The 14,620-nt window shown below is 44.4% G+C and overlaps 1 protein-coding gene across 6 annotated transcripts in view; it reads right to left on the bottom strand.

Moving 5' to 3' along the window:
- WDR17 (WD repeat domain 17) overlaps window positions 1-14,620 on the bottom strand; it is a 533,217-nt gene that overhangs the window by 49,067 nt on the left and 469,530 nt on the right. For all 6 annotated transcript variants that reach the window (XR_003852810.1, XM_029578099.1, XM_029577946.1 and 3 more), the window contains one exon: window positions 4,724-4,825. Coding sequence is in view for 5 of the 6 variants with exons in the window: in XM_029578099.1 (XP_029433959.1) it covers window positions 4,724-4,825 (102 nt within the window). In the remaining variant the exon portion in view is untranslated. The remainder of the gene's footprint in view (window positions 1-4,723; window positions 4,826-14,620) is intronic.

Here is a 14,620-nt window from a genome sequence, read left to right as displayed (position 1 = left end):
CCTTTTTACATGCGTAAATTGACTCCCGGACCCTGATTTATGTGTGTTATGTTGAGGTTTCTAAATACCATATAGTCTGGTATATGCTATTTTACATGTGTAATGGCTAATGGATATAGCCAGCTAGATTCATTTGATAATAGCCCTCCACATATATAATACCTTCACTATTCAGCAAGCCAGTGAGCAGGAAAGTTATCTGGGTAGATTATACGGATAACTTTTACCGGCCCGAAAGTGAGCAACCCCAACATGGTAGATGCCATATGAGTAAGCAGCAGCCGTATGAAATAAATTGTGACTTCAAAGGATGAAGTTATTCCCCCTGATGCAGTACTTGGTTAAACATTCCGAAACATGGACTGTGTTGGGGTTGCTAAAAAATAAAAAAAGAGTAAGAGGATAAAGAAACCAATTTGGTTCTCAAAGGAGGTGGTTGAAAAAATAAAGGCAAAAAGAACAGCATTCAAGAAGTATAAAAAATCCCAAAAAAAGGAACACAGGGAAGAATTCCTGATGAAATTGAGGGAGAATAAGAAAGAAATCAGGAAAGCAAAAAGTCAAGCAGAGGGTAAGGATTGCAAGAGAGGTAAAATGAGATGACAAAACCTTTTTCAGATATATCAGAGAAAGAAGGGAAGTATAGTGAAATTGAAAGGTAACAAAGAACAATGTGTAAAAATATTTAAAAAATACTTCAGTTAGGTGTTCATTAAAGAAGACCCTGGAGAACCACCGTTGTTGGTTGACAAGAGCCTGGGGATGGAGTAGACAAAACTCTGTTTACAGAACAGAATATATGGGAAAAGCTAGGAAAACTGAAAGTGGATAAGGCCATGGGACCAAAGGAGGGGGTCATCCCAGGAAAATGAGGGAGCTCAGAGATGTGCTGTGGGTCTGCTGAAAGACCTGTTCAAAAGATCCCTGGAAAAGGGAGTTATGCCATGAGACTGGAGAAGAGCGGTTGTGGTCCAGCTTCACAGAGGAGGGAGCAGTTAGCCTCTTCTTGGTGGTGGTTAGACAAGAGCCACTACCTGCACCTTTAAGGAATTAAGGCCAACCCTTTATTCAATCCATCCTGCAAAAATTCCAAAATGAGCGAGATCTCAACTGAATGAGGAAGAACACCTTGATCTTCTCCCCAAGCTACACCAAACCCACAAATAAGCTAAGGAAGTGGAGAACTTTCTCACTTTTAGCAAGGTGGCAATGACAGCAGTAGAATATCTACGCTTCAGCAAGTGAGCTCTCTCAAGGGCCATACTGTAAGACAAAATCAAGTTGGATCTTCATGAAGAACAGGCCCTTGTCGCAACAGATTCCTGTGTGCCGGAAGCTGGAGGTGGGAGTCTACCAAAAGCCTTCTCAGATCCTGGGCAAATCTGGTGCCACCAGAAGCACCATCCCTCTGAACCACTCTGCCTAACATGGGTCATAGGGGAAAAACATACAGCAACTTGTCTTCCGGCCATTCCTGCACAAGAGCATCGATACCCAATGACTTTGAATCTCTCCTGTGACTGAAGAATCGAGGAACCTTCTTATGTGAGAAGTTGTCAGCAGGTCCAGAAAGGAAGACCCCAGGAATCCACCATTAGCTGAAATGCCTCATCTGACAATACCCATTCTCCTGGGTCCAGACTCTGCCTGCTGACAAAGTCTGCTCTTGCATTGTCTTTTCCTGCAATGTCTGAGGCTGAGATCTCCTGCACTTCCACCCATTCCATAAGATGGTCTATTTCCTGCTACACTTGCTGGCTCTTGGTTTCTCCCTGCCGATTGATGTAGTCCACTGTCGTTGCATTGTCCAACATTATCCAGACCACTCGACCCTACAACCTGTCGCCGAACTCCAAGCAAGCCAACCAGACTGCCCGGGATTCCAGCCAATTGATGTTCCAGAGACTCTTCTTTACTCCAGCGCACTTGCACTATCAAGTTCCTAACAGTGAGCTCCCCAACCCTGAAGTGTCGCATCTGTCGTGAGTACTATCCAGTGCGGAGATTTTAGGGAAACCCCCCTTTCCTCAATGATCCACTTGTAACCACCACTGTAGTTGAGAGCAGATCTCCATCACCAGGTGGAGCCGAATCGAATAGTCCTAAGACTGAGGCTCCAAGACAGCAGGGAGTGCTGAAGATGATGCATATGCACCCTCGCCCATGGCATCACTTCCAGGGTCGCCACCATCAATCCAAGCACCTGTAAATAGGATAACACTGAGGGCATATTGTGTTCATCAACAGATGCACCCATTCAGAGAACTTCGGAATATGACACTCTAGCAGGAAAACCCTGCCCTGCTTTGTGTCTGAGACAGGTGAAGACTGAGACAGGTGAAGACTGCTCTTGGCAGATTCACCACACAACTGAGCTCCTACAACAAGGAAATCACCTTGCAGGTCACCAAGTGGCTCTCTTCCAGAGACTTGGCCTGAATCAGCTAGTCGTCCAAGTACGGGTGTACCAGGAATCCAATCTTTCTCAACTCTGCTGCCTCTACCACCATAACCTTGGAAAAAATTCTAAGCGCAGTGGCCAGACAAAAAGGTAGTGCTCGAAACTGATAATGACAACCCAAGACCATGAATTGCAGAAAACGGTTCTCTAGCTGGATGGTAATATGCAGGTATGTCTCGAACAGATCCAAAGAGGTAAGAAACTCGCCTGACTGCATGGCTATTATCACTGAATGCAAAGATTCCATGTGGAGATGAGTTACCCACAAATGACGGTTGACCCCTTTAAGATCCAGGATGGGAGGCACCTGTCCTGTGTCCCTGAAGCTACCTTTCCCCCACTGATGAACCAATTAAGGGAGTTCCAAGATCAGGCGCCTCTTCTGACATGTCTTTACCCAGGCTCTCATCAGGCTAGGAAGAACTGCGCTTAGTAAAATCAGACAAAGGCAATTCACCCCGAACCTCTAAGCAGTGCTGGCACAATTTAACGGGAACTCCAGGCTAACATGCCCCAATATGACAGTCAGTACAGAGGGAAAGGCGCTTAGGTTTCTTAGCTATAGGCACCATCAGTTTGCTTAACAGGCTACTGAAAAGGAGTGCGTCCAGCTGAATTTACACTGTAAAAATATCCGTCCAAAATTAAGGGTTCCCGCTGAATTTGCACTGTAAAAATATCCGTCCAAAATTAAGGGTTCCCCAAGTTAGGCATCCTAAAATTTAAGCGCATAAACATGTGCATGATGAGCACCCAAAAACTAAGTGTCCTAGCCCAGATCATGCGTTCAGGCAAGCTCGTGCAGATATCAGATACTGCTACCAACTGGATGCCCAAGCAGGCATCCAACTAAGCATTCAAAAAGATGGGTGCACAATTTGGACACACAGCCAGATGTACTTGTACGAACCAACGTCCAGAAGAAGGCAGCCTAACATATAGGAAAAACGTGCAAAAATGGCCGCTGCGGCCTAGTATGCAGTGCACAGAGAAAAGCCTAAGAGCAGGGCCTAGCCCAAAAGGGATGCTCAACCAGCTACGCTGCCCATATCCCTTAAACTCCTTCGAAGCAGGAACGAATGTCAGATTCGCATGCTGAGCACGGAGACAGGAGGAGGCCCTACAAAAAACCCTCCTCAGTTTTTTGTTTTTTTTTTAACTTTACCTGAGCTCAGCCCGTCCCGGCTGAGTACAGAGTTGGCCTCCAGCTGCAGGGGGAGAGGGCATATATCATCATGCTTGGCTTCCTGCACCCGCTGTCTTTCAGCTGTTTCAACAGCTAAGTCCACGCTGGCTGAAAAACCAGCTACCGGATCAAGGCACTCATCTGAGGGACCTCAGAAATCCCCTCAGGAATTCTTAACTGGGGGTGGGACCATTTGGCATCACCACAGGACAGTGGGGCAAATTACATTTCCTTATTTTTCTCCTTTTAAAACTTAAAGCAATTCCCAGTAGAGAGAGGCACATTCACCATCTGCTGGAGATGGAGAATACTGCCAGGCTGCAGGAGTATATATTATCTGTGATGTCAGCTTTGCTCCATCTCCATCTGCTGGTAGAGGTGCATAACCCACTGGTTCTGAATCCATCTATCTGGATGCTAAGAAACTAGCACTTTTCATACTTATCTGGCTAAATGCTGCTACTTAGTCGGATAAATCCAAATTTTCGCGGCACATGGTTTTTACATACGTGAGCATGTTTGCCTGCATATATATATATTCGTATTTTATAACCTGCGCAAATCATTTGCACACAGGTTATAAAATACAGTAGTAAATTTTCATGAGTTCACAATCATGCGTATATGGGCACACCCAAGCAGTTTTGAAAGTTATCCTCATACAACTCAATATTTACCAAAACGAAAAACACCCATACATTTGTTTCAGATAAAATTGACTGTAATTAAAATGAGCTGTTTCAGTTCATATTATCCATTGATTTTAAACAATGCACATGCCTTATAAACACTAAACTGGCAGTGACTAATGCTGGCCAAAGCAAAACATAGCAGTGATCAAGTTTCAGAGTGGTATTGCAACAGGTTTTGTGGTAATGTCAGGTTACAGGATATCTTAGGCCCCTTTGGTACTAGGCTGGGTCAGAACTGTTGAGTTCTGAAATCTGACAATACAGAACATAGTAGCAGCATGAGATGAGAGAAGATCAATTAAAGAGAGAATAAAATATAACATACACTTAAGCAAAATATGCTTCCTATAAATAAATACATAAATAAATAAACTGGACATTTACCTTGTATACTCATAAAGTGCAGGTACAATGCTGGTATAATGTCTTCTAATTGCAAGCAAAGCTCCAGTGTAACCACATAATATCAGCAGCTCATTTCGAACTCTAAAACAGAAGAACATTCATTAGTTATAATGCAGGGCTGACACTTCAAAAATTACCACCAGTTAGCAGTTGCCCTATAAAAATGTCACAGCAGCCTATTATAGGTTCAGTAAAATCAACGGAGCTGATGATGGGTTTCTGCAGATGGCTCTGAGTTTTAAACTACTGGTGCTGAAGGGTTTGCAACACTGATACTAACTTCTCAAAAAGCAGATTTGTTTCAGTGATACATCAGTTGCTGGAAAAGCCACTTCATAAATAAAAAGTAACTGCAGCAGTCACAGACTGACTGTTCCTGTCAGGGCTTGAACAAGGTTTCTTGATCTTGCTGTTGCTCTTTGTGACCTTGGGCAACTCACTTAACCTTCATTGCCTCAGATACAAACTTAGGGGCCTATTTACTAAAGCTTTTCTCTCATTTTGTTTTTATAAAAAAATACTACGGTAAGTAAATTAGCCTTTTAGGGGGTCATTTTCTAAGTGGCTCGCACGCGATAAAGGACGTTTCGCATGTGAAAAGTCCCTTATCGCGTGCGATACCAGGATGGGGGCGGAGTCGTCCCCAGAAGAGGAGGAGTCGGGGCGTCACCGGGGCTGACTCCGCGAAGACGCCGCAGATGGCGAAAAGGTAGGTGCCTTTTCACGTCCTAGTTCGCGCCCAATAGCAGGACCGCCCCCCCGGGTGGACCCCCACCGCCCCCCAGTAGTGCAATTTTCTATTGAGGCCCTTAGATTGTAAGCCTTCTAGGTTGAGGGAAATACCTACAATACCTGAATGTAATTCACTTTGAAGTAGCTGACAGCCATGAATGGTGGAATATACATCAATAATTCAATTAAAAATTTGCTAACTCCATCAAACACTTTCTTATCCTCCAACTATATCTCTTCTTCAAAAGTGCAGGCCACCGCTCTTCTACCTCCTCATCTAGATACAGTGGTGGGAATGTCTACAGTGAGGGGGTAGAAAAGCACAGCACCCAATATTTGCCAAGCTTGCGGCACCAACCTTTTCCTCGATACTCAAAAAATATCTGACTCAGGCAGGCACTTCTCACCAGCTGCAGCAGGCTTGGCAATAGCTGTGGCCTGGTGGGCAGCAGTATCCATCCTACCCAGTGCGAGGAGACCATCAGCAGTGAGACCCTATGGTACTAATGCAGCAGGAACAATGATAGTTTCCTAAACCCCAATAGGTCTAGTGGTAGCTACAGCAAGGCAGCACAAGCTCGGCAGAAGCACCCACAAGGGAAGAAAGAATGGGCTGGGCTGTGTGAATCTGCCACTGTGAAAGACCAACACAGAGATCAGACTATGCAAACAGATAAGGCAGGAAGGTTTTGGAATGTTCAACTATCTTAAGGGGTTGATTTTTCAAAAGGATTTATGTGCATGAAACCTTACGCATATGATCACCGTCTGAAAATCAACCGGGGACAATGCACGCTTGCAAGAGACATTCCGGGAGAGGGGGTAGGATGTGGTCAGGTGTGAATTCAGGACAAGGAAAAGATTTACCTGCATACTTTTTATTTTCTAAAGCACACGCATAAATATACACATACAAAAGTTATACTTCCTCATAAGCACGTATAATTTCATTCATGTGTGTCAGCACATGTACTAGGAATCCTGCAGATTTTCAAAGCAGAATTATGCGCATAAGTCCGCTTTGAAAATTCCAGCTGTTTGCAAATAGCCCTATAAGGATAATTTTCCAACTATCTGCGGGTACTTTTTATTTACAGATTTTAGTCAGAATTTTCAAAGCATCATCATTGTTTTTTATGATATGCTTTTCCAACAGAGTTCAAAGAAAGTTACATCAAATTTTCCATACTCTTTCAACACAGAGTTCAGAGACAATTACAACAAATTTTCAATAATCAGTTATTTCATTAGTGAACAAGATCAGCTGCAGTAAGCAATGATAAATAATGATAGTGCTTAGGAAGTTCAGAGAGGTGTACAAGTAGGGGCAGGTATTTCAACTAATCAGCGTTGAGAGGGATGGGGAGGGAACTGAAGTAGGATTTGGTTTGAGGGATGGTGGAAGAGATTGGATAGGCAACCAGTTGGGGGTAAGGTAGATTTCTGGAGAATGCAGTCTAGGGAGACTTGGGTGAGGTCGTAGTGGCCCCTAGTATTCACTAGTGTGAAATATTGCCTCAAAAGGCCAGATTTTAATGACTTTCCTGAAAGTTAGGTGGTCTGGGGAGGTTCTGATGTACTGGGGCAGGGCATTTCAGAGTGTGGGGGCAGGTCCTGTGAATGTTTTTCTCCTGGTAGCTGTGAGGCACATGGTTCTTGGGGAAGGTATCACCAGAAAGGTCTGGGATGTTAAGCGTAGTGAGCAGGGAGGTCTGCAGGGAATGAGTGAGCTGCTAAGACAGATTGGGGGTCAGATCTTTGAGGGATTAATAAACTACAGTTAGGATCTTGAAATTTGTGTAGTATACAGTTGGCAGCCAGGATTGGGTTTTTATGTGCGTTCATGATCATGCGAGCAGAAGCATTTTGTATTAGTTTTAAGTGGTGGATCCCCACAAACAGTGCACTGCTATAGTCCAGGCATGACAGCAAAGTAGTCCAGGCCACAGTTGAAAAGGCTGTGATATGTAGCAGTGGGTGGAGGCGAAGCTGGCAGAAGTGGAAAAAAGCTGCTTTTATCATGGCTTGGCCCTGAGTTTTACTGGTCAGTTTGGAATCCAGGATAAAACCTAACTCCGAACTTGACAGCTAAGAGTGAGAGTAATCCACACAAGGGACACATTTGGGAAAGGGTGTTGGGGAAGATCCTTTTTCCCTATCCAAAATATCTCTGTCTTTTGATAATTTAGAGTTTGTTGTATTGTACCCAGTTTCTGATTTTTTTCTAGAGACTGCTTGATATGGTTGATGGTTTGTGTTTTTGGATTGAGCCTATTGGGATTAATAATTGGATATTGTCAAATGTGGCAGTCTCAGATGAGTTTACCCAGTTGGGCTAGGTAGATGTTGAAAAGAGTGGGAGAGAGGATGGAGACCTGGGGCACTCCACAAAGGAGTGCGTTCAGAGTGGAGAAAGTAATCCTATAGGATCATTTGGGTGTGATCATGATGATATGCAGTCATGCAAGGAGGAGATTATGATCAACCATGGCAAATGCTGCAGAGAGGTCCAAGAGTATGAGTAAATTTGAGTCACTCCGTCCAGCAGAGATGGAGTTCATCTACCAAACATAGGCCTAGAATTATCAAAATGCTATAAATAAAGCAAAAATATGGCATGGTAGCAGCTGCGATAAAAAAGGAGCGTGCTTAGGGAATATACTCGCATAGCAAATTTGCACAACCCGCGCAACATTATCGCATCATGCACATCATGGGTCATTTTACGCATCCCATGTTATTTTTTTTGGTTTATATATACAGGCTTCCTGCAGCTGCTTCTTTGAGGTATGTCAGGTGTGGGAGAGGGGAGAGGAGGTGAGTAGAGTTAGTGGCTGAAGATGATAAGAGATATTTAGCAGGTTCTGAGTGCTGTGTCTACTGTTTAGTGATTTTCATCTGTTTCCCTGTGCCTTTGTCTTTTGTGTTCTTTGTTGGAATGAAAGTTGTTGTTAATTTGTCCATTTTGTCTTTCTGACTTTTTTGTGTGAAGGAGTGAGGAGAAGAGGTGGTGGTGAGGAGTGATGGTGATGAGGAGTATTAGTGGTGACGGTGAGGATTTGGAGAGGATGGAGCATGAGAGACATGGGGACAGAGAAGTGGGAAGAGGGAGGAGAGAAGGAGGGAGGAGGTGGGCAGAAGTGATAGGAGGAGTAGGAGTAGGGACAGGAGTAGACATAGGGAGGAGGGAAGGGATAGTAGGTGGAGGGAGGAAAAAGGGGATATGAAGGCAAGTGTGTTAGGTAAGCTAGGGATAGACAGAGTGGGCAGAGAAAAGCTTTAGTAAATAGGCCCCTAAGTTTGTATCTGAGGCAATGAAGGTTAAGTGAGTTGCCCAAGGTCACAAAGAGCAACAGCAAGATCAAGAAACCTTGTTCAAGCCCTGACAGGAATAGGTGCAGGAGGGGGAAAGAAGGGAGCGGGGAATGGGAGCGAGAGTGAGGATAGTGACACTTCTCCAGAAGTGGCAACACAATCATTTGGCAGCCAGGTGCCCTCGTCTAAGGCCTTAAAGTTGAGCGTGGAGGACAATGAGATGCTGATCGCCAGGGCTCTAGAGAACTACAGTCTGCTCTTCGGGAACCAAGCCACAAAGACATCCAGGGCAGCCAAGAGAGAGATATAGAGCACCATTGCCCAGGCCAGATCCTGGAGCAGTGGAATCAGGAGGGCGATATATAGGCACAGCTCAAGAGTAAGGTAGCAAGCAGGAACAAATATCAGAGACAGACGGGAGGAGGAGGAGCCCCTTGCCCATCATCCTGACCCCCATAGAGCAGTGCCTGATTGAATGGCTGGGACTGGATATATTTGAGGGGATGGAAGAGGCCCTGGACACCATGTGAGTTGGGGCCAGTAAGTTCATCTCATCTGTAGATGTCAAGTCTGCTATAGATGTACACATGTTTTGGCATAAGATGCTAGCACTGATTGATGAATTGATGCTAACTGCACATCCTATGCCAAACTTTACACGTGAACTTCTTAGCATTTAATACTTCTGTTGTCTTATTTCCACAGCTCTTGCCGGAAAACTACTGGTCTCAGCCGTCAAGCCCCCACAACCAGCAGCGTAGCCCAGGGACCAGCAGTGCAGCAGCACCAGCAGCAGCTCATGCGGCAACCCTACAATTGGACACACAGACACAATGGAGTGAGGAAGAGGAGGAGCAGCAGCAGCAGCTCCAGCAGCCACCAGAAGAGTACCAGCTGCTTGTACCCCTTGGCTCACCCCTGCAACTGGATATGAATCTTACTCTCTCCAGGCTCATGCCATGGGACCAAGTTGGGCAGTCCCCACCTCGCTCCAACACACCCATTCCCCAGCCAGATCCTACACACACTCAGCCTTATAGGACACCAGCTTGGACAAAAGAACATAAGAAATTGCCATGCTGCGTCAGACCAAAGGTCCATCAAGCCAGCATCCTGTTTTCAACAGAGGCAAAACCAGGCCACAAGAACCTGGCAATTACCCAAACACCAAGAAGATCCCATGTCATTGATGCAACTAATAGCAGTGGCTATTCCCTAAGTAAACTTGATTAATAGCCGTTAATGGACTTCTCCAAGAACCCATCCAAACCTTTTTTGAACCCAGCTACACTACCTGCACTAACCACATCCTCTGGCAACAAATTCTAGAGCTTTACTGTGCGTTGGGTGAAAAAGAATTTTCTCCGATTAGTCTTAAATGTGCTATTTGCTAACTTCATGGAATGCCCCCTAGTCCTTCTATTATTCAAAAGTGTAAATAATCAATTCTCATCTACTCGTTCAAGACCTCTCATGATCTTAAAGACCTCTATCATATCCCCCTTCAGCCATCTCTTCTCCAAGCTGAACAGCCCTAACCTTTTCAGCCTTTCCTCATAGGGGAGCTGTTCCATCCCCTTTATCATTTTGGTTGCCCTTCTCTGTACCTTCTCCATCGCAACTATATCTTTTTTGAGATGCGGCAACCAGAATTGTACACAGAATTCAAGGTGCGGTCTCACCATGGAGCGATAGAGAGGCATTATGACATTTTCCGTTTTATTAACCATTCCCTTCCTAATAATTCCTAACATTCTATTTGCTTTTTTGACTGCTGCGGCACACTGAGCCGACGATTTTAAAGTATTATCCACTATGATGCCTAGATCTTTTTCCTGTGTGGTAGCTCCTAATATAGAACCTAACATCATGTAACTACAGCAAGGGTTATTTTTCCCTATATGCAACACCTTGTGCTTGTCCACATTAAATTTCATCTGCCATTTGGATGCCCAATCTTCCAGTCTTGCAAGGTCCTCCTGTCATGATTCACAATCCGCTTGTGATTTAACTACTCTGAATAATTTTGTATCATCCACAAATTTGATAACCTCACTCGTCGTATTCCTTTCCAGATCATTTATATATATATTGAAAAGCACCGGTCCAAGTACAAATCCCTGAGGCACTCCACTGTTTACCCTTTTCCACTGAGAAAATTGACCATTTAATTCTTCTCTCTGTTTCCGGTCTTTTAACCAGTTTGTAATCCACGAAAGGGCATCACCTCCTATCCCATGACTAAAAAGTCATGAGATAGGATGTCTTAGACTGTGCCTCAATCCCCAACTCGTTCCAACACACCCATTCCCAGCCAGATCCTACAAACACCCAGCCTGATCAGGACACCAACTTGGACATGCCAGTGTTGGTCCGACAGACAGTGCCTCGGTCTTCACCAGCAGCACCTGCAGCAGAGAAATAGCAGGTCCACAAAACCACTGACCGCATCGAGAGGAGGCATGGCCTCCAACTGCACCACATACAGGCAGAGCTGGTGCGTCTGAGGAAGGCTCAGATCAGGACCACCAATGCTTTGCAGGAACACTCAGCTGCCGTAACACAGACCCTTACCAGCATTGCCACCTCTGTCAACAACCTCACATCTGCTGTCACCCTACTAATTGAAAGATTTCCTGAGCCTCCAACCAGTGCCATCCCCATCCTCCCAGGAGTCGATGCCACGCAGCAGTCCCCAGCTATTGAGACAGCCCAGGGGTAAGCCCTCCCAAAGTATGCCAACCCAACCAGCCAAAAGCCCAGGCGAGGAAAAGGCACTGAGGCCCCCCCCCCCGCCCCCACCTCATCCCAAGTAGTTAACCTTTTAAAGAAAACAATTTTCACTCAAATATGACTTTATTTATTTAAAATCTTGCATATACCACCTATACAATATGTGTAGGTCTAGGCAGTTTACAAGAAATAAACATACATAATTAAAAACATTAAAACATATGATCAGTAAAAATATAACAGAAAACAAGTCATAACAAATTTCAAAAGGAACTAAAAACTTCAGGAACACAGGAGAAGGAAAATAAGAAGTGAGGGATCATTCTACCTGGAGTTTTCCGAATGTGACAGCGCATAAATAGATTTTTGTTTCTTAAACTCCTTTGGGTTTGTCAAAAGCCTGAGTGTATCTGAATTGAGTTCCAGAGGGAGGGACCTGCTACTGGGAAAGCACACTTTCTGGTTCTGTCGAGCCTTTTGATCTTAATCGTTGGAATTTGAAAAAGGTTTTTGTTTGTACAGCGGAGTTGATGCGGTGGTTGGTATAAACACAAAGAGGAGCAAAACCATATAGCAGATGGTTTAGGAATTAAGTTATGGATTAAAGTTAAGATTTTATGACTTGTCAAAACAAGCCAGGCCCATCCTTACTACAGAGTTCCTGTACCAGCTAAATGGAAGAAGAATACTGGGCTTGTCCTCACTACAGAATTCCTGTACCTGCTTGCTGATGGGGATGGTCTACTGTCATCATGTGTTGTCCTGCTGCTTGCTTCTTATGCCCTGCTCTATGCTCTGCCCATAGTCCTACCTCCTTCATGAGGTCTCCAATTACAGTCTTGCTGCTGGTGCTCATCTCATCATGTCTCATCTTGTGGTCCTGATGCTAGTATCTCTTCTTTTCATGTCTCATCTCCTGGTCCTGATGCTGGATCTCCTCTCTTCTCATCCTGCTGCTGCCTCCATGCTGCTGTGTCATCTCCTGGTGCTCCTTCCTCCATGCTGTGCTCTCCAGTCCGCGTTCTGCTGCCTCCATGCTGTGCTCTTCAGTCTGGGTCCTGCTGCCATCTACTTGGACTTTGCTGTCGCGGCCCTTAGGCTGTACACCCTTTGAGTGCATGCTTTCAATTTGGACTGTTTTGCCTTTTCTACTTGAACTTTGTTGCTGAGGCCCTCAGGATGTCCCCACTTTGAGTGCACTCTTTTAACATTAATTGTCTAGCCCTCCTTCTTGAACTTTGCTGCCGTGGCCCTTAGGCTGTCCCCCTTTTGAGTGCACTCTTTTAACATGGACTGTCTGGGTTTACTACTTACCATCATATAGTTGTGCCAGTATCAGCTCTAACATTAGTGCTGTACTGTAGCTATTGGGTTGCTTCTTCCACTTTCTGTGGTCTTTGCTATAATCTGGAATTTGCAAAAGAATAAGATGCTAATACTGTATGTCATGTTGGCATTTGTAACCATGTATGTACAGTTCTACACTAAATGTGGGCATTTCAGTTCAATTTCATGTGCTATTTGATCTCTTGTCCTTGTAGAATGTGATTACCAAAGACCTTGACTTACTTTCAATCTGTTGACTACAATTGGTTAATAAATTAGTGACATATTTTGACTTAACTTTCTGGTTGTATCTTTTCATTGTGTGGTTTATTTCTTAAGGGTTCACTACGACCAAATTTTGGGAACCATTTTACCTTGAATGCTGGAGTACCACTGTCCATTGCAACTAGGCAAATGTCTTACAGGCAAGATCATATGGCTTAGGCCTTTAAACAGAAAGCTCAATGTGTGCTCCAAAAGAAGACAGCGAGTGCAAACCTGAAACTCCTTACTGTGGAGCTTCACAATTTCCTACTGTTGCCTTCTCCAGAGAGCATACTTTTAGCTAAGTCTTGGGCACATGGGCATGTATGCGAGACAGGCAATATCTAGCTAATGTTCATCTCCATATGATGTCCAGTAGATTAGATGTAGAAATGGTTGGCGAGAGGTGCTGTAGGTATGTCTTCACTCTGTTGGTGATCACTAGATTGTATAGTTACATGACTGTCATAGCGCAGCAATAAGAAACCGTGGTGAAGATATATCATCTCTGACGAAGCAATGGGCCTTCTCTCTGGCTCTAGCACTGAATGCTGCCATCACATAAGTCGTTAGTCAGAAAAATACATAGAACCCTATTTCTTGTTCATCTGTATGGTACCAAAATGTACAACTGCAGGTTCCAGGCCCAGACAGTACACAGTGTACATTTAAAACTTGTGTGGTGTTAAGTGAAGTGACATTAATCACCCGACAAGATTTTACTTTGGGCTCCTAACTTGTGTCCACACTCCACTTAAAAGGCATTAAAAATACTAAGTGTTTTTAGGTCAGACACCTCAAAAAATGTCATTTACTTACAGCCTTCTCTGAGACCATGTTAGCTGCTGTGTGACAACTGAGGAGGAGTCATGGAGATATGCAGGATAGAGATTCCCCAGTGCCCAGGAGAATACAGCAATGAGCTCCCCTCAATTTGTCCAAACAACGAAATCTACTTCTGAAAACTCCAAAGGTGCGTTCTATGACACAGCGGGTAGAACAGAAGGCACCATTGCACCTCAGCTCCACCGGAGTGTTGGGAATAAGTGACTTGTGTGAGAAGCCACTTTCTGCAACCCTATCCAGAATCTCCTGTGGAAACAAAGAACGTCTGCATCATTCACTCCACCCTGACTTGATCTTGCTAATACACAGCATGCTATCAGACAATCGAAGCTGATGATGAAGAATGTTTTGTATTCTATCTGTTTTTCAATTGGTAGCCAGTGAAGTTCTTTTAGAGTTAGTGTGATGTGATCAAATTCTTTTTGTCTGGTGAGAATTCTTGCAGTGGCATTTTGAAGGATTTGGAGTGGGTGTGTGGGTGTGTGGTATTTTTGCGGAGTCCAATGAGAACGGGATTGCAGTAGTCGAAGCTTGAGAAGATCAGGGATTGGAGTATGGTTCTAAAATCTGGTGGGTTAAGAAGTGGTTTTAGGAGCTTAAGGATCTGTAATTTATAGAAGCCCTCTCTAATTTTCATGGCTATGTGAAGTTTGAGGTTCA

The sequence above is a fragment of the Rhinatrema bivittatum genome, chromosome 1, assembly GCF_901001135.1.
Source record: "Rhinatrema bivittatum chromosome 1, aRhiBiv1.1, whole genome shotgun sequence".
In the NCBI taxonomy this organism is placed as follows: domain Eukaryota; kingdom Metazoa; phylum Chordata; class Amphibia; order Gymnophiona; family Rhinatrematidae; genus Rhinatrema; species Rhinatrema bivittatum.
Note: the sequence above shows the minus strand (reverse complement) of the source record. Positions and strands in the feature narration are given on the sequence as shown.